Source organism: Eschrichtius robustus, chromosome 7 (genome assembly GCF_028021215.1).
Source record: "Eschrichtius robustus isolate mEscRob2 chromosome 7, mEscRob2.pri, whole genome shotgun sequence".
NCBI lineage: Eukaryota > Metazoa > Chordata > Mammalia > Artiodactyla > Eschrichtiidae > Eschrichtius > Eschrichtius robustus.
In genome coordinates, this window is record NC_090830.1 from 75,250,367 (window position 1) to 75,275,143 (window position 24,777).

Below are 24,777 nucleotides of genomic sequence, written 5' to 3' on the forward strand. Positions count from 1 at the left end.
TCCCACATGCCATGCAGTAAGGCCAAAAAAAAAAAAAAAAAAAAAGACAAAGAACAGTGAGGTCATACACAGAGAGGGTAAAAAGAGTAGGAAGGCGAGTGAAGGAAGTCCCAATGAACGGAGACCTTTGGGCCCAGGAGACTTTGAGAAGCCGTATGAGATTTAAACAGAGAGGTTTATTTGTACCTTTACCCATAATCTTTTGGAAAGTCAACTGATTGCTCAGAAAACACTTTGACATGCACCCAGTCTAATGTGCCATCTACTAATTCCATCAACAGCCCTGATTAACTAGTATAAGTCCAGAGCGGAGTGGACTTAGTCTATAGGAGGCTTTTAGTCACCCCAAGTTTCCCCATTGCCTAAACATTTATAAGTTTCTAGGCGTAAATACACATAATATTGCCAAATGGAAGAGGCTTTGAAATGCATCTATTTGGCCAATGCTGGAGAACTGTGTTTTCCTGTGGGTTTATCTTTTGTGAAGACATCAAAAATTTGCCTCTCCTTTTGTTAGTCCTTTGACTCACTGAGCAGGAGATCAGAGGAAGCATGGATGGCCCATAGCAAGTTAGCATTTCCCGCTGAAATAAACAAATTCCTTTGATTCACCCCAGCCATGAAGCCCTGGCCAACATCTAGAGTTACAAAGGACAGCACTGGCTTCCAGTAGAACAGAGCAACTACTAACCCCATTTTCACACCTGATATTGTCCACCACACCCCTATAAAAATATTTTTTCCAGAAACTAATAGAAATCCTTAAAACAATAGCCTCGTGCTAGTCTTAATACCCCCTGAGATTACAAACTAACACACTGTAAAGCCACTGAATTAAAAATTATGTCCATGCACACAGTCTTACCCATGAAAACAAACATCTGCTACTCCAAAGAATATGCAACGCTGGATTCTGTCTTAATTTATAAAAGGCTAAGATGCAGGCATGGATATAAATTCTCAGTTGTCGTGGCTATGGCCACCCTATGCTATGCTATCGTCCCAGTGGTGGACACAATCGTTAATGTATTTATTATTATTTCAGGACACGAGACCATCGAAGGTGGCATTTTTTCCCTTTCACCTTCTAAGGCTCTCCCTAGAACTGCCGGATGAACGCCCACGCCGCCTTCTTCCACCAAAGGTGGATCCTGCTAACAGGAGACTCTGGATCGTGACCATAGCGCCTCTGTCCCCAGCTCTGGGGAGAGCCTCATCTTAGCAAGTGGCCCTCAGCGTACCCAGCGGATCCGCCAGCGACGCGGAGGCCGCGCGGTTTCATCATTAATGCTCCTGAAGGACAATAGCTCATCAAGCCCCACCGAAAGCCCAGGACCCGTCGCGGAGCCTGGGCTGGCGGGGGATGAGGCTGAGCGACTCCTCCTAGAGGTGGTTATGTGGAGAAGGAGCAATCCCTTCTCCCTCCTCCTCCTCCCCCCGCTACTATCCGCGGCCCGGAGAACTGCCGCTTGCCGCCATTGACACGCACAGATAGAACCCAAAGAAAGGCAAAGAGTCCTGCCCGGCACCGGCGCCGCGCGGGCCGAACCTGCGCCCTGGGAGCGGCGCGCGGAGGGCACCGGGCGCCCAGAGCAGGCGGCACAGCACCAGGTGAGCCCGCCATGGCGGTGGCATTATTGTTCAGGGGGCTTCGGGGTCTGGAAACAAAACGCGCCGCGGGGGCAGTGCAGGGGCTGGAGAGAACCCCTGCCCCTCCTCACCGCCCAGCCCCTGCGGGCGCTCCCCAGAGAGCCGACCCTCCCCGCAAAAAAAAAAAAAAAAAAAAAAGAAAGAAAGAAAGAAAAGAAAGAAAGACAAATTAATAAATCAAGCTGCCCAACTTGCCTCCTCAGGAAATAAAGGGGGAGGGGGTTTGCTAAAGAAGCGGTAAAATTCCTGTGGCCGGCGAGGAGCCGGGGGCATCTTGGGCGTTGAGGGAGGGAGGAGGGATGCGGGGTCCAGACGCGAGCCCCGGGCGAGGCTGTCCCGAGGGAGCGGAGGGCTCCTGGAGATGCGGCGTTGGGGGCGCAGAGGGGGAGAAGGGAGGCGCCCGGCCGCCGAGGGGGACTGGTCCGGGGCGGTGGTCTGCGCAGGGGCCGAGAGAGCCCGGGCGGGGCCGCTCTGGGGGCCTCAGAGGGTGCCCAGGTCGGGTGCCGGCTGCTCCGGGCTGACAATGGAAGGGGCGCGGAGGCGCCGGGAGGAGGGAAGGGACCGGGGTCCGGGGGTGGGCCGCGCCGGAGAAGGTCAGGCCGGGGACACGGGCGGCGGAGGCGAGGGTCGGGGGCTGCTGCGCGGTGAGCGGGGCGCCGCGGGCGGCTGTGAGTCCCCAGCCGGCGCGGAGGAGGGTTCGGGGCCGGGCACTCCCCTCTGGTTCCCTTTCCGGGGCGCCCGGTGCGGACGCGCGCTGAGCTTTCCCGGGGAAATGGCGGCCCCTCCGCCGCTCGCTTGGGCAGTCCCGGGTTCCCGCTTTGCGCGGGAAAGAATAGTAATAATAATCGGAGGGGGGAGGAATAAAAGTAAAGAGGCTGCGACGCAGGAAAGGGCTGCGCCGGCCGCCAGATTCGGGGCGAATCGCGTGCTGGGCGCAGCGGGCGGGGACCAGCCATGCTTCCCCGGGCGCCTAGCCCGCTCTCCGGGAGCACCCTAGTTCCAGCCTCGCCCGCCTCCTGAATCGCGCCCACGGATGTCTTTTCCCGCCATTCCTCCTGGGGGCGCCCTCCGCTCCTGCCCTCTTTGTTCCACACAACGGTGGCCAAAAGGGCACTGAGCCCCCAAAGGGCCAAATGCGCCTCCTCCTCCAGTAGTTTCCAGACGCTGATCGTTCTTGGCCAAAAATGGGCCACAACGGGCTTGATTTAGGCCCGGTCACTGCTAGGTTTATTGGCAACGGCCCCAGGGTGGGAGAAGGGATGAAAGGGGCGAAAAGAGATGAGCCGAGAAACCAAAGCGCGGGTCCATGTCTGGTTAAGGGAGTGCAGCGGGGACCACAGCCCCAAGGCCCTGATGGTAAAGTAAGGGCAGTTTGGGTTTTCCAACAGCGCTAATGAACTGAGGTGTATCGGTCCAGCCTCAGGGGGCCATTCCCCAATCGGTCCAGCACGGCAAATGGTTTCCTCACTTCTCATTTGTTTGCGTCGAAATGCGATTGTACCCTCACTGGGCTGCGCAGTTACTATTGAAACGGTTCAGTAGGTGAGAGAAAAGGAAACATTATTAAGAGCGAACATGTGTCTTCCTTTATGTTTCTTATTTAGGAGCAGTTCTTTTGTGAAACACAAACCAAGCTACACGTAATTCTCAATTCTTTCATATTTAGCTGAAAGTTATCTCTTACCCCTTTGGAAAACTCTTCTTATTTTCAAATAAATGTTCAGAGCGCCAAGATTTGGGACTACACTCGTGCATTTTTAGAATTGCTTTAGCCCAAGATTATCATATAAATAAATATTGGCCTGGAGGAAGTGTTTCTCTTGAATCACGTAATTCACACCTTTAAAACCCCTATTCCCTGTATCCAAATTTCCTTATGCCCAGTTCTTCACTCCAGTTTTTCCTACCCTGTCACAGTTCCTCCTCACCTGGGTCCATTTATTGCCATGCTTTAGACATTATTAATGGTTTCCTCTATTTCAAAACTCTATAAAAGAATTTACCTTCTTAGATCCAGAATGTTCCAAAGATTGTGACCCTTCTCCTTCACCATTCCATCTTCTGTCTAGTTCCCAGGGATTCTGAGGCGCCTTTGGTCTGCTGTTTCCCAGTGGGTGGGACACGCTGCTAGCTATTGTCTGAGATAACCAGGTCTGTTTTCACTGCCCCCTGCCAGCAAGGCAGGAGAGAATCCTGTCTTAGGCAACTTTAAATGAAAGATATCTGTAACTTGTTCAGCGGGAGGAATGTGCAAAAAAATCAACCAACTTTCTTAGAATGTTTTTCATTCTCAAAGTTAGATGCTGTCTTGGTAAATGTTTTTGAAAAGTGTGTACTGCCCAGAGATGAACGAAAAACGTATGGTTAGAGATCATTCAACAGGTGTTTATGGAGCGCCAATTTTTAAACCCCTCTGGATGGGGGAAGAAACGCAAATATGAGGAGATCATGGGCCCTGCTCTCAGAGAGCTTACACCCCCAAACCTAGGAAATAAAATATATAGGAAGGTAAAAGAAGGGGAAAAGTGATTAAGATTGGCAAGCTAGTAGGAAAACGGGTACTTTTATATACTGCTGACAGGTGTGTAAATTAATATAGCCAACTGGGAGGGCAGTTTGGCACTGTTAAAATTAATAATGTTCACATTCTGTGTGACCCAGCAATTCCATTTCTTGGTAGGTACCCTAGAGAAGCAGGCAGGCATGTACACAGATTATGTGATTCCCTTCCATGGCAGAGTTTTGGTAATTCTGAAATTGAAAACAACCCTAATGGCCATCAATAGAGAATGGCTAAATAAACTCTGGTACATCTGCTGGGAAATTAGGAAGCAGTTAAAAACAATGAAGTAAGTCTATATATTACTAAGAAAGGTCATCGAGATGCATTATTAACGAAAAAAGCAAATTACCGAACAATATTTGTTGAATGGTACCATTTTTGTAAAAACAAAATAAAACTGTGAATTTCTATAAGTAAAAATGGATAGGAGAGGTGTAGAACAAGACACCCACTAAAAGAAACAAGAATTAGATGCATTGTGGAGGACTTTAATCATATTAATCATACCCATCCATAACCGTTGTTATAATATTTGAAATTTTACAACTTGGATTAATTTATATGTTGCTTGGATAACTAAACACAATTAATTTAAAAGTGATTGATAATGTGGAATAAAAGCCGTAATTAAAATGCTATGACAGTTTTTAAAGGAAGAAGAGAATTCTAAGCTGGCTGGGAAGCCTTGGGTGAGGCTTCACAGGGAATGTAGCAGGATTTGGAGGGAAAGGGGAAGAGGAGACAAGGCAGGCAGAAGGAAGTCTGATGCAGACACCAGGCTCTAGCTAGCACCTCCTCTTTGCTCAGCAGGATGATGTGCATTCCCTCGCAGGCTGAGTCCTGGCCTGCCTTGCCCAGGTTCAGGCTGGGGAGTGAACTAAATGAACAGGTCACAGTTGCTTTCATCACTATGATTCTATGAATATCTTAAGTTAGATTTAGAAGGAAAAAAATGAGGACATGAGTTCTAACAATGGTATTGGAAGGTGGTATTTTAAAAAAGAATGTAATGGAAACATGAGAATGGGGGATTGGTTTTCCCCTAGATGCACAATGGTATGCATATTGGGAATTAGGTTGGAGGAAAAAGTGTTTGAGAAGATAATTCATCCCCCCCCCCCCCAGATATTACAAAAGGAACTCCAAAGTACTTTCAAAACAAATATTTAAGGTTGGTTTCACTTATTCATTCACTCATTTAAGGAATAGTTTTTGAATGTCAAATGTGTACATAATACTATGCTAGGTGCCAGTGGGGATGAAACACAACAAAGTATAAGAGAAACAGCCCCAGACCCGGGTTCCAGAAGTGGGGGTGAGGGGACTGGGTCTGGTCTCACCCAGTCCCCGTGTAGCCATGGACAAGTCGTTCAATGACCACAACCCCTCGCTTTTATTGTGGCTAAAATTGGGCAGGAGTGGTCTAAATGACTCATCACTCAGGTCCTTTTCAGTCTTAGATTATGATTTTGTGAAATCCTATGGGTCTAACATTGCGATAATTGTGGGTTCCCAGGCAGACGGAAGGTGGGGAATATGGGATTAGAACAAGAGGGGCCCAAAGTGCCCAGCCTTGGGAAAAACAAAAGTATTTGCTGTAGAGTATGTGGCTCTTAGTGTTTTCCCAGGACTATTTCTTTTCCACCCCTTTACATTGCCTCCTAAGATCAATGAGAGAAGCAGAAAGACATCACTGAGTTTTAAACCTCATGTTATACACAAATCCAGCACTATAGTATTATAATAGTCACTTTTGAATTAAAATGTTAGCCTGCATTCTGTGAAAATAGTCTCTAAAACTTTCTTTTGTGGAAATAAGTCATAGTAGCTAATGTTTACTGAGTGCCTTACTGCTTGCCAGGTACTGTTCCAAGCCCTTCAAAGGTATCAACGCTTATCATTCTTACAACAGCCCTATAGGTAGGCACGGTTGTTATACCCATCTTACAGAAGAGAAGAGAGAGGTTAAAATGTGCCCAAGGTCACCACACAACCGGTGGGTGGTAGATTTAGGACTCCCGCCCAGGCAGCCTCACTCCACAGCCCCACATCCTCATGTGCATGTGGCGGAACAGGAGGTGCTGGCGTTCCAGTGATTCTCAGATTATGTTCATTTTAACATTAGTGTATGCAGATTTTCTTTTTAAACTCCTGTTTGCATCACTGTTTTACCTATGTCAATAAAAGATAAAGAGCATCAGATTGAGCCACATCACACTGTACTTTAAACTGTCTCGTCAAGAAGTATTAAATAAGATAAATTTGGTGGTTTCTCTGAAGCCTTTATTGTTCATTTATCCATCTCACCATCCATCATACTTTGCCCAATTTATTTGGCTGGCATTGCCAATTTGGACTTGGAATGGAGTAAGTAATTCAAGTCAAAATTCCCATGCTTTGACAGAACATGTGTGGAAACAGGCGTACGACCACCAGCCTTGTACAGGGACGTTTATTTCAGCTGATTCTGTGATGCCACAAGAATAAGCTACAGTGACCGTATTGTTTAGGTCAAAATTGCAATACATGGTCTGACCAAAGGTTTGGAGGTCGTTTCTGAATATGAGAGGTAGTCCTGATGATATAGTTTTGATGCCTAAATGTGGGTTATTTCCATGACAACAGGACAAAAATATAACAAAATGAAGTCAAACTTTTCCAGGAAATCCCAGGCCCTGTGTTCACTGGCCCGGCAGCAGTAATGGTTCATACACAGAACTGTGTAACTTGTACTTTTGCTGCCTTCACTGCTCAATAAAACCGTTACAGTAAATAGTGGTGGTAGACTATGAAAACGTAAATTCCAATAGCTCATACCATACACAACATAAACTTTTAGATCAGACAATAATTCACCGGGTTCCCCACCAGAGTGCTATACTTCCAAATTGACCAGTTTTCCAGAATTTCAATGAGGTGGTCATCATTGCCCCCTTGCTTCTAAACTGGATTTTCACCTCTGCTGTTCTTTAGTAAACAATGTCGATCATTGTCTTGGGGTGGAGAAGAGGCAGGCCATAAACAAAGTAAAGCAGTTTTTCAGGCCCACTTTTTCCTTTCTGTTGTTATCATGGGTGATGAAATAGTGACTTTGAAGGAAAGATCACCGGCATGTGATTTAATTCTACCTGATTGTTCCATCTCTATGAACGAAGTAACAGATGGAGGGTCGGGGCTCAGGAGGAGTGACATTTTGAGCATCTTCCTAGAGTAGCAGCAACTTTTAGGTCCGAAAGGACCTCAGAGGTCAGCTGGTGCCATGGTTCTCCAGTGGAGCGCCACAGGGCGCAGAGGCCCAAAGCAGGAAAGGGTGGGGACCAAGCCATCAAGCTTCCCAGGCCTTACCCACTCCAACCAGCATAACTCCCCCTCCTTCTGTGTGTTGTACATATTAGAGCTTCTGAAAGGCTTTGTTTGAGCAAAAGGAAGGTTCTGAAAAGTCAGCTGATTTGCCTAAGGGCCACAGCTGGTTGATTCAGAACTGGATCCCCCCCTCCTCCGTCCACTGTACCTTCCATTCTCCCACCATGATGCACCCTACAGAGGCTGGCCGTCGCCCTTACCTGGTGCAGGTGATGCAACATGCACCCTCACAGCTCTGACCAGGGAGCAACAGTGCCTGTCACCAGCACAGAACACTGCAGCTGAAGCAACAGCCCCCCAGCCACTGGTCCCTGCAGTGCAGCCCCTGCCTTAGCACTGACAGTAAGGAAAACAGGGTGGGGAGGGGCAGGCAGGGGGAGGGACGGAGGAAGAGCGGTTCCGGGCAGCTGCCTCTGCTCAGCACACAGTCTGCTCTGGCTTTGAGAGCCCACAACTGGCCCAGCAGTCATGGATGTCTCTGGGAGCCCCTGGTGGGTCAGGCAGCCCCAGGGGCTGCAGCCCACCCACTCACTGGTACTGGTCCACTCACCCACTGCCAAAGGGAACTGCCACATCCCCTCGCCCTCCCTGAGCAGGTCATCTTGGTTCCAAGCTAGTCCCCTGCTCAGGGCAGCAAGACAGATCACTGTAAAACAATACACCTCACTATTAATTTGAAACTATTCGATTTTAAGGAAACAGGATAGCTTGTCCACTGTTGCAATTTGTTAATTCTCAAAAGAGCAAAAAGACGAAAGCCGGCTGGACCCAGTGAACGGTTTTGTTTTTATTATGTTTTCTGTGAATAAATAGATTCAGGAAGGCAAACCGGTTCATTTTCTTCTGGGGTGCGTTGCTAACTCAGAAACAAAGAGAGCTCAAAGTATTTTTATTCATTCATTTATATTAATTTCTCATCCAACTAGTACCATAGGTGGCCAAATATATTTATATTACAAAATAACATAAGGCTAATGACAAAGGAGCAAAAACAAAAACAAAGCAAAACAAAACTTAGCTCTGGTTCAACAATGACAAAATGTCTTAAAAAGTCAGCATGTACTGCAGTAGCAGCAGATATCCTAAATCTACCCCACGTCTGCTCCATCCATCCCTCGCTCTGCTCCCCACCCCTTCTAGAGTGCCCCAGATGGCCACATATCCTCTGCCTCTGACTTATAAAGAATGTGCTGGCAGTTGAGTTTCCCGCCAGATTATTCCAGGGCAGGACTTGAAATGCTTTTTTAAAAGGGAATGATTTGTAATCCAATAGTATAATTTAAATAAATTGAGTTAATGCTTGGTTCTAACGTTCATGGTTGGTTAACTTGATTAATTTGATCCGAGTGTCATTTCAATGAAATTGCATTTGATACAGCTCTTTACGTTATAAATTGTTAATGTGCTTTAACATATATGACAATAAGATTATTGACTCTTCTCATTCACTTAAAGGTGGCCGTGGAAGAAAATGATTTGCAAAGTATTACTTGTGCAATAATGATTTGCCCTTGGAGTTCATAAATGGAACTGTAATAGAGCAAGTGATTTAGCTGGGACTACTGAAAATGGTTTTCACAGCTACAAAATAATACTAATAAGCTTCTATTATATTAATACAGTATTTAGGGTAACACACCAAAATATGTTAGAATTTTATCAGGTAGGAGGCTAAGAGACTTTTTTCATACCCTTTAAAAATATATTTCTACATATAGTTAATATAATTATAGTGAATTCCCTTATGTCCTACCTAGTTTTATTTCATCTCATTTTATTCTCCCAAAGGATAGTTTTGAACTGACAAAGTAAAGATGCTTCATTGCAGAACTACTTTGTTTTTTCATAAGTATTTACAATATAAAATATTCTGAAGCACAATACTACAGATTAGGGAAGTATCATGGGAACTAAAAATGAATAAATTGAATAAATTTCAGCAATTTTAAAATGAATCTATTAGGGGGTGACACTATAAATTTCATGTTTATGAACCTTACAGAAAACATTTAAAGTTTTAAAAATTAATTTCCATCATTAAAAAGCTATAAGACCTCTTAGTTTTAGATTTAAAATAATGTATATATGAAAGTATTTTGATTTATATACTTCTGAAGGGAATGATCTCAAAAGAGTATATGTATACATATAGCTGATTCTCTTCGTTGTACAGCAGAAACTAACACAACTATGTAAAGCAATTATACTCCAATTAAAAAATAAATAAAATAAGCTGTTTTGAAATTCTAGATCCTTCGTCACGGTGGTTCATCAGCCCAACCAAACTTCACCTGTGACACACTGGCCTATAATTATTGCTCCAGATCTCAAGTGTTGACTGCTCTCTCTTTTTAAAAGACACTTTGCAAAAGCTTGGTGGCAGAAAAAATGGTCATTTAAATCAGGATTGCTGACGGCTGCTAACGGACCATCTTGCCAGTTGGCTACTTTGCCTTGTTCCTCTTCAGTTTGCATATAATAAAAACTTCAAGAAGTTGTTTGAGGCATAAAAATTAGTTTACTCTTTATCAGCTGTTTTTGCTTGAGTAAGAACTTATTTAAATTAAAGGAAGATAGTTGTCTAAAGAAACCAGATTATTTTGTCTTTTCATGAAGGCAATCAGTGTATTAAGTTTGCTGTTTCTCACCAAGAGCAATTCATTGAATAAGGGCAAATGCTTAGGATGTTTCCTTTCTTCTCCTCCCATCTGGGATTACAGTGTAGTTTTAAATATTGTTTATAGGAATCCCATATGCTATAATTATGCAAATACAGACACACTGAGGGTCTGATTCTATTAGTGAGTCTTATACAGTCTCTTGATATGAAATTTTATATTTCTCAATTATCTCAGGACCAGTTAGTTTCCAGTGACTCACCTGGTGATGAAAGTAATCTAAATTTTTCAATGTGACATTCTTACTCAATTACAAAACACCTGAACTTTTCCTTTTACTAGTGTACTTACTAGGCTAATTCCCAAATGATGTTTGTTAAGATGTTAAATTAAAGTCACACTTTTGGTTTCCAGTTCTAAATGATGGACTCTGAGCACATGAGCTTTCCTTCTCTAGAGCCCACAGAAATAACGGTAAAAACTTACAAAGAAAATAAACACTTCACAACAAAGGGGCAGGGGCTGGTGATGGTCATCAGCAAATGGGAGAGTTCAGCAAATTTCAGCAGATTTCTTTCTATGACTGAAAGTACATAGGAACATGTGGATGGCATTGCAGGAAGAGCCACAGCTAAGAATAAAAGCAGGAGGGAGCTGCCCTGAAGGTGGGCAGGATGAAAAATGGGGAGTCATTGAAGGTCTGTCTCCAGAACAGCCAGGTGAATTGGCCTCTCTCCCTCCCCTACTCCTAGTAGAGCTTCTGCAAATCTGGCATTTATCCTCCAAACTAATGATCTGAGGTTTCTTCTCTAAAGAAATTGAACAACTACAGGGCAGGTCTAGAATTTGGAGGATGGGTATGGCTCTACCAAGTAAACCTCCCTCATTCTGGCATTTGGGGGCTCTCAGTTCCTAACCAGGGACCCTAAGGTGATGCCTGCTAATTGGCATGCCCTGCACATGTACCCAGAGGTCCCAAACAGGAACCATGCCTACCAAACAGTATCTGAGGAAAGCTTTTCTATCCTATCTGCCTGTAATAAGCAACCTTGTCTTTCATTCTTAAATATGAATGCATGACCAAAGATCACCAGACATGTAAGGAAAGCCAACATGAAAAAGATGAAAATAAATAAATAGGACAACTGACTGGATAAAATAATTTAGAGAAAGAAGATGATGTAAACACATCCCAACTAGTTTCAGAGAGATTGGAAGACATGGTGCATTCATAAAAGAACAGGATGCTATGAAAAAAAACCAATCAGAGAACAAGAAGAATGTTCGGAAATTAACAATATGATTACCAAAATAAAAATTAAAAAGACTGAGAAACGGAAGGAAAAGATTAAGGGACTTGTGACTTCCCTGGCGGTCCAGTGGTTGAGACTTTGCCTTCCAGTGCAGGGAGTGCGGGTTTGATCCCTGGTCAGGGAGCTAAGATCCCACATGCCTTGCGCCAAAAAACCAAAACATTAAAAAAAAAAAAAAGAAAACTCAGGAGCAATATTGTAACAGATTCAATAAAGACTTTAAAAATGGTCCATATCAAAAAAAAATCCTTAAAAAAAAGGGTTAAGAGACTTGGGGGAGCAATCTAGGAGATCCAAGACCTGGTTTACAGGCATCCCACTAAGAGACAAGTAAAGGGAGAAGTGGGAGAAATTAAGAGATGGGAGGAAATAATCAAATACATGACAGGAAAAAAATTCCAGGAGTTATGAATAGTCTTCAAATTGAACAGGCTTATCATCAAGTGCTGACACCTAGATACATCCTTGTGAAATTTTAGAACATACAGAGAAAATTTTAAAGCTTGGGAGACGGGGGCTACACAACTTCTCTGTAACACCGGATGCCAAAAATGATGGATCAATGGCTTCAAAACGTTGAAGCAAAATGATTTTGATGCTAGCAATTTTGATGCTAGAAACTCCACCAAATAATAATCCAAAGATCATTCAATAAAGACAATTCCATTTGTGTCAGAAAACAAAATTTACTTCTCAGTACTGTCTCTGAAGAGATACATGAGGCAGATAAACGGAAAACAAGGGAGAAAGCCAAGAAAGAAGAAGCCAAGGCATCAGGGATGAGCTGGGAAAGATGACCACTGGGTAAAAGAACCACTCCACACTGGAGCCCAGCTCAGAGGGCTTCAGGAACAAAGTCTCTGGGAAAAAAGTGCCCCCTGCAAAGAGCAGTGTGACTGAGAAGCTGGGTGACTTTTAGAATATGGTAAAGGCACATTTCTCTTTCGTCAACAAGAACAGAGAAAAAGTACAGTCAACCCTCATTATTCACAGATTCCATATTTGCGAACTTGCCTACTCACTGAAGTTTATTTGTAACCCCAAATCAATACTCACGGCGCTTTTGTGGTCTTTCAAAGACAGGCACAGAGCAGAAAACACTGACTCATCCACTGCACACCTTACCCGCTGAGGTCAAACAAGGCCACACTCTACCTTCCTGTTTCATCTCCCACCCTGCATACGAGGGTCTTTTTCATGGTCTATTTAGTGCCACGTTTTTCACATTTTTGTGCTTTCTGTTAGTGATTTCACTGTATTAAATGGCCCCCAAGTGTAGTCTTGAAGTGCTGTCTAGTGTTCCTAAACGCAAGGAGGCTGAGCTGTGCCTTATGTAGAAAATATGTGTGTTAGATAAGCTGTATTCAAGCAAGAGTTATTGTGCTGCTGGCCGTGAGCTCAATGTTAATGAATCAACAATTCATATTAAATAAGGTGTCGTTAAAAGAAACACACATCAAACAAGGTTTTGTACTGATCCATAGATGAAAAAGTTGTGATCAGAGGCTGACAGCGACCTAACCCTGTTTCCCCAGGAACAATTGTTCACTACTCACTAATTTAGTGTCCTGCCTACTTTATAGAACAGAACCACTGCACATAACAAGGATCAATTGTAGTTACATGCATACCTCATTTTACTGCACTTCACAGATATTGCTTTTTTTTTTTGCAAATTGAAGATTTGTGGCACCCCTGCCTTGAGCAAGTCTACCGGCGCCATTTTCCCAACAGCATTTGCTCACTTTATGTCTCTGTGTTACATTTTGGTAATTCTCACAATATTTCAGACTTTTTCATTATTATATTTGTTATAGTGATCTGTGATCAGTTGGTCTTTGATGTTACTATTTTAGTTGTTTTGGCATTTTTTTTAGCAATAAAGTATTTTTTAATTAAGGTATGTACGTTGTTTTTTTAGACACACTGCTATTGCATGCTTAATAGACCACAGTATAGTGAAAACATAACTTTTCTATGTGCCGGGAAACCAAAAAATTGATGTGACTCACTTTATTGGGGTGTTCTAGAGCTGCACCCACAGTAACTCCGAGGTACGCTCGTAGTAACTTGGGCGCGTGGGGGAGGCTTTACGAGAAAGACATGATCCAAATGTGAAGCCAAGTAAAATGTGGAATGACGTTGAACAACATGTTTTCAGAACCAAGAGACTCCACTTCTTGATACGAAGACACAAGGGTCCTAGTGTTGGACCACAGAAATGTGAAGCTAACATCCCACTTGATTCTGAAGGGAACAAGAGTTACAGAGTCTTCATCATATAAATGCTGTTCATTGGCATTTAACTTTCAAAATTATACCTACGGACAAAACGCAGGAGATTTCGCTATGTGATTACAGAGCAAAATAGAAATGTGATAAATCGGGATAGTGGAAAGTATAGAAGACAGAGGTGGAAGTACGGAGGTAAAGTCGGGAGGAGAGGACCAGGGAAAGATTGGGGCCCATACATCCTCATTTTACATGACAATGGCTTAGGAGACAGTCCCTAAAGTTGGTGGAATCGGAAATGGAGATTGAAGTGTATTATTTAAAGTTTTCGGGAATTCCCTGGCGGTCCAGTGGTTAGGACTCCGTGCTTTCACTGCCGGGGCCTGGGTTCAATCCCTGGTCAGGGAACTAAGATCCCTCAAGCCGTGTGGCACGGCCAAAAATGTATAGATAAATAAATGAATAAAAATACAGTTTTCAAGGCAATCAATGGAGGAAATAAAATAATAAAGTTCTTTACCTTTTTCTTTGTTTTACTGTGTGCAAGTATTAGATTTAAAGATAAATTCAAAATTTTAAATAACTTCTTTAGCTTTCTTGTTTTCCTTGCTTTAGGGTGGCCCTGAGCAAGTCATAATTATGTTTCAGCTTGTACAGATTCACAGAGAACTTAGGGTCTCAGCCATTTTTTCACAGAGCCCTTAAGCCAGAAGAAATGCCTTCCATTCCATTTATTAAGTGGTTTGGTCTCAACAACCTAATAAGTATTTCTGTCCTGACAATTTAGTAGCTCTTTGAAAAAATAATAACACATGAGTTAGAAGAACAAAGAACATTTGCATCCTGTTCTTAAATAACCACGATGAATTACACAGAGGGTGTGTACACCTGTTGGACATTACACGACTTCTCACACCTTGGAATCAGATTGGACACTGCCACTCTCATTTTCTGTTCCACACTGATTTTCACCCAGCACTTGCTTTTAATCACAACAGCCAAAAATTCAGCTTTGCAAAAGATATGGCATCACCAAAAAGAAAATAGCACACACACACACACACACAAAAGATAGTACAATCTACCCTGAACCTCTGGTGGAACCACAATGAACTAGTAGTTGTGGAGGCCAACAGAGGTTGACTATCACTGTATTTCACTTGAAAGCTTAAACATTAGCTGTTGTGGGACTTCCCTGGTGGCGCAGTGCTTAAGAATCCGCCTGCCAATGCAGGGGGACACAGGTTCGAGCCCTGGTCCGGGAAGATCCCACGTGCCGCGGAGCAACTAAGCCCATGCGCCACAACTATTGAGCCTGCGCTCTAGAGCCCGTGTGCCACAACTACTGAAGCCCGTGTGCCACAACTACTGAGCCTGCGTGCCTAGAGCCCGTGCTCTGCAACAAGAGAAGCCACCGAATGAGAAACCCGCGCACCGCAACGAAGAGTAGCCCCCGCTCGCCGCAACTAGAGAAAGCCTGCGCACAGCAACGAAGACCCAATGCAGCCAAAAGTAAATAAATAAATAAATTTATTAAAAAAACAAACAAACAAAAAAAACATTAGCTGTTGTGTCCCGGGGTCCCTTGGCACACAGTTTGGAAACCATGGCTGTAGCATCTGTTTAAAACTTTATTATGAGCTGTAATGCAAGTTCATTGGAAAATATTTGAGGACAGAGGCCATGTATATTCCACAACATCTAATGTCATTTCTTGTTCAATAATAAATGCTCCATAAATACTGTCTTTCATTGAATCTCTGATGTCACAGATTGCAAGATGCATACGGATTTCTAGAGATAGTAAAATGTTTTTTTAAAAAGGCACATCATAAAATCAATGAAATACAATAGTTATTTAAATAGGCTAGTGTGAGTTTATTGTCCATGTCTGAGTCAGTGCCGCAATTTAATATTTACCCTTGTGATACCTGTAAAATCTAACTCATTGGTGTTCTTATGGGCTTAAAAAGCAAACATGAAAACAAATCCTAAAACAACAGAGTCCCATACTTCCCCAGCACACACAAAACCAGTGGTGTTCTCCCAACTGCCGTGCTCCTGGAGGTGAAAGGAGTAAGCAGGCAACACTGCATTCTCCTTGCTTCTTCCCTGAGTTTTATTCTCCTGCCCCGCCCCCCAACTTAACATGCTTCAAACTCTTCTGTTCACTTCGAGAGTAATTATGAGACTTTATACTGTGGTCATACCTTGGTCGTTCAGATGTGGAAGGACAGGTACGATGCAGATCTAGGTTGTGTCTGGTCTGCTTCCCAGTTCCTCTCACGTCCTCCACGTAGTGTGTGTAACCACTGGAAGAGCTGCATCCAGCCATATTCTTTCTTCGAACCTATAAACAAACGTCATGTACTATAGTCCTTAAGCTCTGCCTAATTAGAACAAAACTTGTTTTCGAGCAGAAGGTAAATAAATGTAAACATTTAAGTGTTAGTCTGATGGAAACAGATTCCACATTGCAATAGTTCTCTTTCGATGAGTGGCCCTCCACGGAGATTCAAATTCACAGGAAGTAAATAAAAACGCATTCAAGTTTTTAAACTCCTGGCTTCCCAAGACTGCATAGAGTCAGGGGAGGCCTAGAAAAGAAGGAAGTTAGAGGTTATCACTTCTCACCCCTGCAGGCAGAGTCCAGCACAGGCTGGGGGGCTGGGGGATTTAGAAAGTAGGGTCTTCTCTCTAGTGGGCCGAGGAGGCTCAACACTTCCTTCCATCTGTGGGTTCCGGCAGGTATGACCTGGCAGCCCCCGTGAACCTCCTCTCTACTTCCTCTAAGGATTCCTGGAGGTGGTCTGATTCTTACAAGGTGCAGGGGCCTCCCAGCCCTCGGGGCCAGGAATTAGGCACCTGGCTGCTTAAACTCAGCATGATGTCTGAAAGTGTTACCAGAGGGGGACCCCTTCCAGGGCCCTAAAATGGGCTCTTGTCTAACCCTCAGAAATGAATTGTCCGAGGAGACACACCTACTGACAGAACAAAAGGCTTTACTGGAAAGGGGCGCCTGGGCAGAGAGCAGCAGAGTAAGGGAACCCAGGAGAACTGCTCTGCCACGTGGCTCGCAGTCTCAGGATTTATGATGGTGGTGGAGTTAGTTTTCTGGGTTGTCTCTGGCCAGTCATCTTGCTTGTGCCCACACTTGATCTGACTCAGGGTCCTCCCTGGTGGCACTTGCATCTCCCAGCGAAGATGGATTCCAGTGTGAGGGTTCCTGGGAGGTTGGCAGGACATACCGCGCTCCTAATCAGGACCTTCTGTTATGAGACAGCTTATGCAAGCGGTTATTATTGTGCCTGGCCAGGATAAGTGGTTTTGGTCACTGGTTCCCTATCAAAAAGATGGGTCCCCAGACACAAAGAACTCTCTAGTCCTATTGAAGCACATGCAACAGTCAACCTCACACTTAGACTTCAAATGGCGCTTCTTCCCCAGCTCTAAGGCCCTAACCTAGAGGAAAGCCAAAGAAGGAAAGTCTCGTTACAAAGTGCTGCGTTTGGGGTGATCCCTACATTTTATAATAGTCAGCTCGCATGTTTCTATTTGCTCTAACCCTGACTTTCCTTTCCTTTCCTATTTCATCTTCATGAATGTGTTAGGCATCAATCCCCTACAGTCCCCTGTTTTTCTTCTACTGCCAGTCCTTATTTCCAAGTTTTAGGGCAATTTGTGACTCCACTTGACATACTGGGAAAGTCCCTGGGTGGCTTTATCCTGCACACCTAGTCATTCCCTGTCTGTTTTCATCTGAGAAAAATGTATTGGGGGGTGGGGGGGGGGGATGAAGGGGTCCTGCTTTGTGTTGTTTGTGCTCCGTGCATTTTTCTCTCTGTAGGAGAGATTATGACCATCCAGCACATCGTACGGTATCCACAGAGCATGTCCATCCTGTGATGGGCTTTTCAGGTGGTTTCCTCGGCAACCAGACCTACTCATTCTTCCCCCTCCCCCCACTTATCAGTAACTAATAATCGGTTTAGTGGAGTCACCAATACTAACACCTCTTTATGCACCTGCACAGGCTCTTAACTCTTCAGAACTCATTTCTTAAAGAGACTGAGCTTCTTTTCCAGAACCATTTGAAAGTGCAGTTACAAAGACTGGAATGTTTAAGACCCGAGGGACCTTCAGGATCAATCAGTCACCTCCCTGTTTTACAGATGAGGCCCACTCGAATAACACACACAGCTCCCATAGCTAGTCATGTAGAAGTGGGACCACACCCAGGGATTCCTGCCTGGTCCCAGGCTGTTTCCACTACACCAGGGGCCACCCCCATTCTGAACGCCACCAGTGGGTAGCCAGCATGTGCCATGTAACTGTCCCTGAGAACAGGGACTGTTTAACATTGCTTTCGTGTGCCCTGTCCCCTGGGACAGCACTGACTACCAGCAGGTACTCTGTACACTCATCGATGCCTGACCTAAGTTGCTTCAACATGAATTGATGGTTATAATCCTAGTATGCAGCTACCTGCTTCGTCACAGAGAGGACAGCTGTAAGTGGATTTATGAGAGTTTGCAGCAGAAGCAGAGAAATGTGGAAGTTCTAAAAAAGGTGATACTGTTTTATCCCTGTGCCTTACTGGGAAAGAGATAATGCTCTCGGGCTATTTGCTCATCTTTGCTTGTACTTAACTTTGATGAACACCTACATCTCTTGGTGGCAAAACGACACATAAAATAGGAGTGTAGTAAGTACATATGAGCATACCAAAAGAATGTATGTGAAGTATATAGTAAAATGCCTCAAACTCACGTCATTTACCTCAGAGACAAGAGGGTGCTGAGAATGGGATTTGTTGCTAAATTCCATAGTTCTTATATAAAACTCCTCAGTCATACAGAGTTATTGGATACTTTAGAAAATTGAACTCTATGTTCAATCTTCCATCCAGATTAAAGAAACCCCAGGTTTGCATCTTTCATATTAGCCATGCATTTATTTAGCACTTTCTTCCATCATATTCTTACCCACTTTCTTAGGCCTTTTCCTTGCCATCTTGGCTGTTAGTAAGTAAACTAACCGAGCCAAAATTTGAGACGGCTGCCTCAACAGATAGAACCAATTTCAATTTATTTTTGGCCTTCTCATTGTCCATCCCCAAAGAAAATGGCCACTGAGAATGATGTTGCCCTTGGGCCAGAGAGCTTTGATTCATTAACATTTTTTGCTAGAAAATTTTTGTTTCCTTTTCTTTGGTTCTGCTTGCTTGTAATTTGCTTTTACTTATTCTGGCTTATGTTCCTTTTTTGGTTACGGTACTCCCTCCACCAACAGGTTTAGCTCTATTACAATTCTCTGAATTAGTTTTAGCCTTACAAAGGCTTTTTCAGAAGTATATAATTATTTTATCTTCACACAAAAGATAGCTTCCTAAAATAACACAGAATCATATACGTGTCTCTTGGTGCACCGTACTGAAGTCAGCTCTTCGTGCTGATTCTGAAGTTTCTCCCCCAAATCAACCTGGATTCCCCATTCTAAGGAGCAAAAGCTTGGGTTGCATTATGGCTTTTAATTTGCTGTGTTACTCTACATTAGCATAGTCAATAAAACTGCCTCTTCTGGCATGTTTCTGTTTTTAAGAATGCTACAGGGGGAAGGGATAAATTGGAAGATTGGGATTGACATATATGCACTACTATATATATAATAGATAACTAATAAGGACCTACTGTATAGCACAGGGAACTCTACTCAATACTCTGTAATGGCCTATAGGGGAAAAAAATCAAAAAACGAGTGGATATATGTATATGTATAACTGATTCACTTTGCTGTACACCTGAAACTAACACAACATTGTAAATCAACTATACTCCAATAAAAATTTTAAAAAAAAGAATAGTACGTTATTAGGGAATTTAGAAGAGTGCTTCCATCTGAGAAGTGTACATCAGCTCTGAGTTGTGGGTCAAAGCTAACCATTATGATAGCCATGGCCATATTAACTTTGTACTATTTATTAAAAGAGGCAGAAGCAAATCAGGGCAAAGAGGAACCATATTAGTTTTCTTGTTGCTGCTGTAACAAGTTATCCCCCAAATTTAGTGGCTGAAAACAATACAAATTTATTCTCTTACAGTTCTGGAGGTCAGAAGTCCAAAATCATTTTCAATGGGCTAAAGTGAAGGTGTCAGCAGGGCTGGTTCCTTCTGGAGGCTAAGAGGGGAGAATCCATTTCCTGCTGTCATACTGTCACTACTCTCATCTCCTCCCTCCATCTTATAAGGACCCTTGCAGTTACATTAGGCCCACCCAGATAATCCAGGATAATCTTCCCCACCAGAGCATCCTTAGCTTAATCACATCTCCAAAGTCTCTTCTGCCATGTAAGTAGCATATTCACAGGTTCTGGGGATGTTGAAGTGGACCTCTTTGGAGGTTGACCGCAGGACCATGGCCTCTCCTACAGAGGCTGGGCTGGATGGGAGTGGGGGCAGTTGTTCATGGGTGGGCCTGCCGACCCCCAGCTCCCCATTTGCAGCACCCTGCGGTGGCAGCCAGGTCTGGACTGCCTCCCCGGGGCCATCAGGCATGTCACACGAGCTCTGTGGCCGCACCACGGTTCCCAAGCTGTAGGCCAGTCGCCCTTCCTTACCTTGCCACCTTTCCTTTCCAGCATTGAGTTAGTGCCGGGAGGCCACCGTGTCAAGCAAGCTGAGAGCAAAACTAAGGCAAGATGTCGGGCCGGAGCGGGAAGAAGAAAATGTCCAAGCTGTCGCGTTCGGCCAGGGCCGGGGTCATCTTCCCGGTGGGGAGGCTGATGCGGTACCTGAAGAAAGGGACGTTCAAGTACCGGATAAGCGTGGGTGCTCCCGTCTACATGGCCGCGGTCATCGAATACCTGGCAGGTAACGTGAACACGCAGGGCAGGTAGCCCGCTCCCACATCTCACGTTCCCCTCGGCCCCTGCACACAGGCTGGGCAGGGAAGCCTTGATTCGCCCGTGGCTGTCTCAAGGTCGCTGTGCGCGGTAATGGGGTTTCAGTTTGCCTGCTTGGCTAAAACCAACTCCTGCAGGCTTTAGGGAAGAGCACATAAGGGCAGAGGATCAACATGGAAGGAAGAGAATCCACAAGAAAGTGTCTTTTCTAGACCAGCCCCAAGAAAGGTGTGTCTTGCTGGAGACAAATGTAATACGTAAATTGCTAGGTTCCCACAAAAGACAAACTATGGGGAAGATAGGGGCTTGCTGTTCATTTTGTAACAGGGGTCTTCACTTTTACTTCACGGTCCTCACTAAACCTCAGTTCTCCTGCTGTACTGAACCTAGGACTCAACGTCCATAAATAATGTTGAGCCCAGCATTGAAAGCGTCTTCAGTCGGTTCCATGAAGCCGACAACGTTTTAACTGTTCTCTCCTTTACAGAGGTGGTTCTCTGTCTACAAATACATAGGAAATAGTTTCCCATGTGCGTTGTTAAAATTATTTTTTTTTACTGAAAGATGACATTTTTGTTGTGTGTGTTCTTTATCTATTTGAGGAACCTTACATTTAGCTTTTTTGTTGTTGTTCTGGAGGTTGGAGAGGTTGACTGGAGCGCTCTGAAAGTCAAACCAATCAAGTGTGATAGGGCAGTGCTTTTCAAAGTGGGGATCACTCCAGGGATCTTGTTGACAAGGTCAAGGGTAGGGTAGGACCTGAGACTCTGCATTTCTAACGCACTGCTGTGATGTGATGCTCATGCTGCTGGGCCAGAGGCCACTCAGAGGAGCAAGGTTTTAGCCAGTCTTTCAGCAGCAGGTCTGACGGCCTGGGGGAGGCTTTTCTAAAATGCACGTTCCTGGCTGCATTTTAAACCCAGGAATCTGATGGGGAAAAAATCTCCTGGCTTGGAGGGAGAGGAGGGACTTTGAAAACGGTGACTGAAGCTTTAAAACAACCTTTAGGTCTGTCTCACCCACTGATACTGGAAGACCCTGAGTAACCCAGAGATTCCACAGCCTCCAAGCGGGGAGCCCGGATATCCTGACGTCCTTCAACCCTGAGCTGTGCACTTTCTGCTTCACTACACTGCCCCGTTCTAATGTTTGTATAATCAAAATAATTAGTAGTTCCTGTGCCTCCACTTGGCAAAAGTCTAAACTGTGCATAATACAATAGAACAAAATTTGGCCTTTTCAGATTTTGTTGACCGGTGACTCTCTTCTTTGGTTCAGAAGTGTTTGATGAAAAAGCTTATGTTTTCCTTTTCATTCATTCAACAAATATTTGTCGAGCGTCTACCTGTCAGTGCACACAGTAAGTCCTTAGACTCTTCCCTGCTAATAGCATTGGGCCATTTATATGATTTTTCATCTATCTTCAGTTAGAGCCACCAGACCTCATAGCAATGCATACTATAGCCTGAATGTCACACTCTGGACTTCGAGCCAGCACATCCATTAAAGATCGATAGTGTCTCTCAAAGTAGAATGTCACCCATTTTCTCATAGTCTTTCATTCACTCAACAAACATTTATTGAACACCTACTATGTGCCAGGTGTTGTTCTAGGTGCCGAGGATACAGCAGAGACCAAGACAGACAGGAGTGCCTGCCTTCAAGCAGAATGCATTCTGAAGGGAGAAACAGCAAACAAATGAGTGAAGTGTATGTGGTCCAGCGGATGGTGTTAAGTGCTCGGGGATGAATAAAGCAGGAAAGGAGTTAGGCTTGGGCTACTTCCAGGAAGTGGGGAGCTGAGGGGAGGCCCCACTGAGGGGCTGGCATCTGAAGGAGGCCAGGGAGTGGGCATGTGGATGTCTGGACAGAGGGAAGCAGGTGCTGGGGGTGTCCAAGGAGCAGCAATGGGGACAGAGGGCTGGGGCTGAGGGAGGGAACTTGGACTGTAAATGAGGCCTGAGGGAGTGTGGCTGGTGGGGGCAGAAGAGCTTGTCACGGGAGCTCTGGAGGGTTTTGAGCAGATGTGCAAGACCCTGCCTGTGGGGAGGGGGGTACAAGGCGGAGTCAGGGAAAGCAGCAGGAAGGCAGTTGCAGAGATCCAGGTGAGAGACGTGAGGTTGGGGAGTAGGCAGTGAGGCTTCAGAGGAGTGGTCAGGGTACTGAGATATCTTGAAGGCTAAGTCAACAGGATCTGCTGACGGGTTGGACATGAAGTGTGAGAGAAGAGACGAGGAGCACCTGGAAGGGTGCTGCTGCCAATAACGCTCCTTGCCCAGGGCCAGTCCCAGCCTCCAGCACCGTCCTGAGTCAAATGGAGAAGACGAAGCGGGTCTTCTGAGGCCCAGAACTGTCTTCCCAGTGTCCTTTCCTTCCCTTCCTTTTGTGCTTTTTCCTCCCCTCCAAACTCAGGCTGGAGTTGACAGCAGGGGCTTAGATGTCAGCTTAAATCTGATTTATCAATTTACCAGCTCCGTTACCTTGGGCTAATTTCCTTAACCTCTCTGAGCTTTGGGTGTTTCCAGAGCTAATCTCATTTAACTCCATTAATGAGCCAATGTATGCAAAATGTCTGGTGCATAGGATGCACTCAATAAATGGTAATTCTCCTCTCTCTTCTATTAAGAGCTGATGAAATCATTCAGGGCAAAGTGTAATGAGTAACTCTGTTAAGGTGGTATATTTGGGGGCTGTATTGCATTTTAATGAGACAAGGAGTTTAAGCCAAAGGAATGAATCATTATTGCAGGCCATTGCTGAGTAAGTAAAAAGGGGATTTTTGTTAGTTGTCTTGTTTTGTTTTGGAAGGGGGCATGAATTGATTTTGTTTAGGGAAGAGAGTTCAAAGTGTGAAAGCCTCCTGTCACCCTTGAAATGACCTTTAACATTCACAACGACAATATTGACTGAGTTTCTCCTTTGCATCAGGCCTTAAAGATACAACGGAAAACAGACAGATGTAGTCCTGCCTTCCCTGGGTTTACATTCTAGCAGAGTTGACTAGCATTAAACACAACACAATAAGATGACATTCATGTGGATAGGGAAGCCAGAGGAGCTTTGAGAAGCAGGGGGAGGCTGCCTAATACAAAGCAAGGGCTGTTAAGACCTAACCAGGGGTGTAAAGCAATTATACTCCAATAAAGATGTTAAAAAAATAAAATAAAATAAAAATTAAAAAGACCTAACCAGGGGGACTTCCCTGGTGGTCCAGTGGCTAAGAATCTGCCTTCCAATGCAGGGGACTCAGGTTCGATCCCTGGTCAGGGAACTAAGATCCCACATGCCATGGGGCAACTAAGCCCGTGGGCCACAACTAGAGAGCCTGCGTGCCGCAACTACAGAACCCATGCACCCTGAAGCCCACGCACCAAAATGAAGAGCCCGCGCGCCGTATCGAAACATCCTGGGTGCCACAACTAAGACCCGACACGGCCAAAAATAAATATTTTTAAAAATTGGAAACCGAAGTTTAAAAACAAAAGACCTAACCAGGGCTTCCCTGGTGGCGCAGTGGTTAAGAATCCGCCTGCCAATGCAGGGGACACGGGTTCGAGCCCTGGTCCGGGAAGATCCCACATGCTGCAGAGCAACTAAGCCCATGTGCCACAACTACTGAGCCTGCACTCTAGAGCCCGCGAGCCACAACTACTGAGCCCACGCACCGCATCTACTGAAGCCTGTGCTCTAGAGACTGTGCTCCACAACAAGAGAAGCCACCGCAGTGAGAAGCCCACACACCACAATGAAGAGTGCCCCCGCTCGCTGCAACTAGAGAAAGCCCACGTGCAGCAACAAAGACCCAACACAGCCAAAAATGGTAAATAAAAATAAAATAAATTTAAAAAAACAAAAAGAAAAAAAGACCTAACCAGGTTCTAATCCTGCTTTTTAACAAATTGATTGATTTAAAATCCTGATACCTGGGTCTTACCCCAGAGATTCTGGGGTACTTCTGGGCATCAGGATTTTTTAAAGCTTCCCCAAAAGATTCTGATGGGCAGCCAGGGTGGGGAATTGGTAGGAGTTGGCTAGATTCAGATGAGTTGATTATCAGTTTGGGGAGAAACAAGGGTGAAGATCTAAAGTTTAGAGGAAGTATGTGGCCCCTTCCAGAAACTGGAGGCATTTCTGTGT

General features: G+C 44.6%; 1 protein-coding gene across 2 annotated transcripts in view; it reads left to right on the plus strand.

Moving 5' to 3' along the window:
* The first annotated feature begins 1,351 nt into the window (after window positions 1-1,351).
* The window catches only part of MACROH2A2 (macroH2A.2 histone), a 54,421-nt gene continuing 30,995 nt past the window's right edge, over window positions 1,352-24,777 (plus strand). The window contains exons 1-2 of one of the 2 annotated variants that reach the window (XM_068547728.1): window positions 1,352-1,611; window positions 20,377-20,608. In XM_068547728.1, the coding sequence (XP_068403829.1) occupies window positions 20,437-20,608 (172 nt within the window). In that variant the 5' untranslated portion in view covers window positions 1,352-1,611; window positions 20,377-20,436. The remainder of the gene's footprint in view (window positions 1,612-20,376; window positions 20,609-24,777) is intronic. The other variant, XM_068547727.1, reaches the window with a different exon arrangement.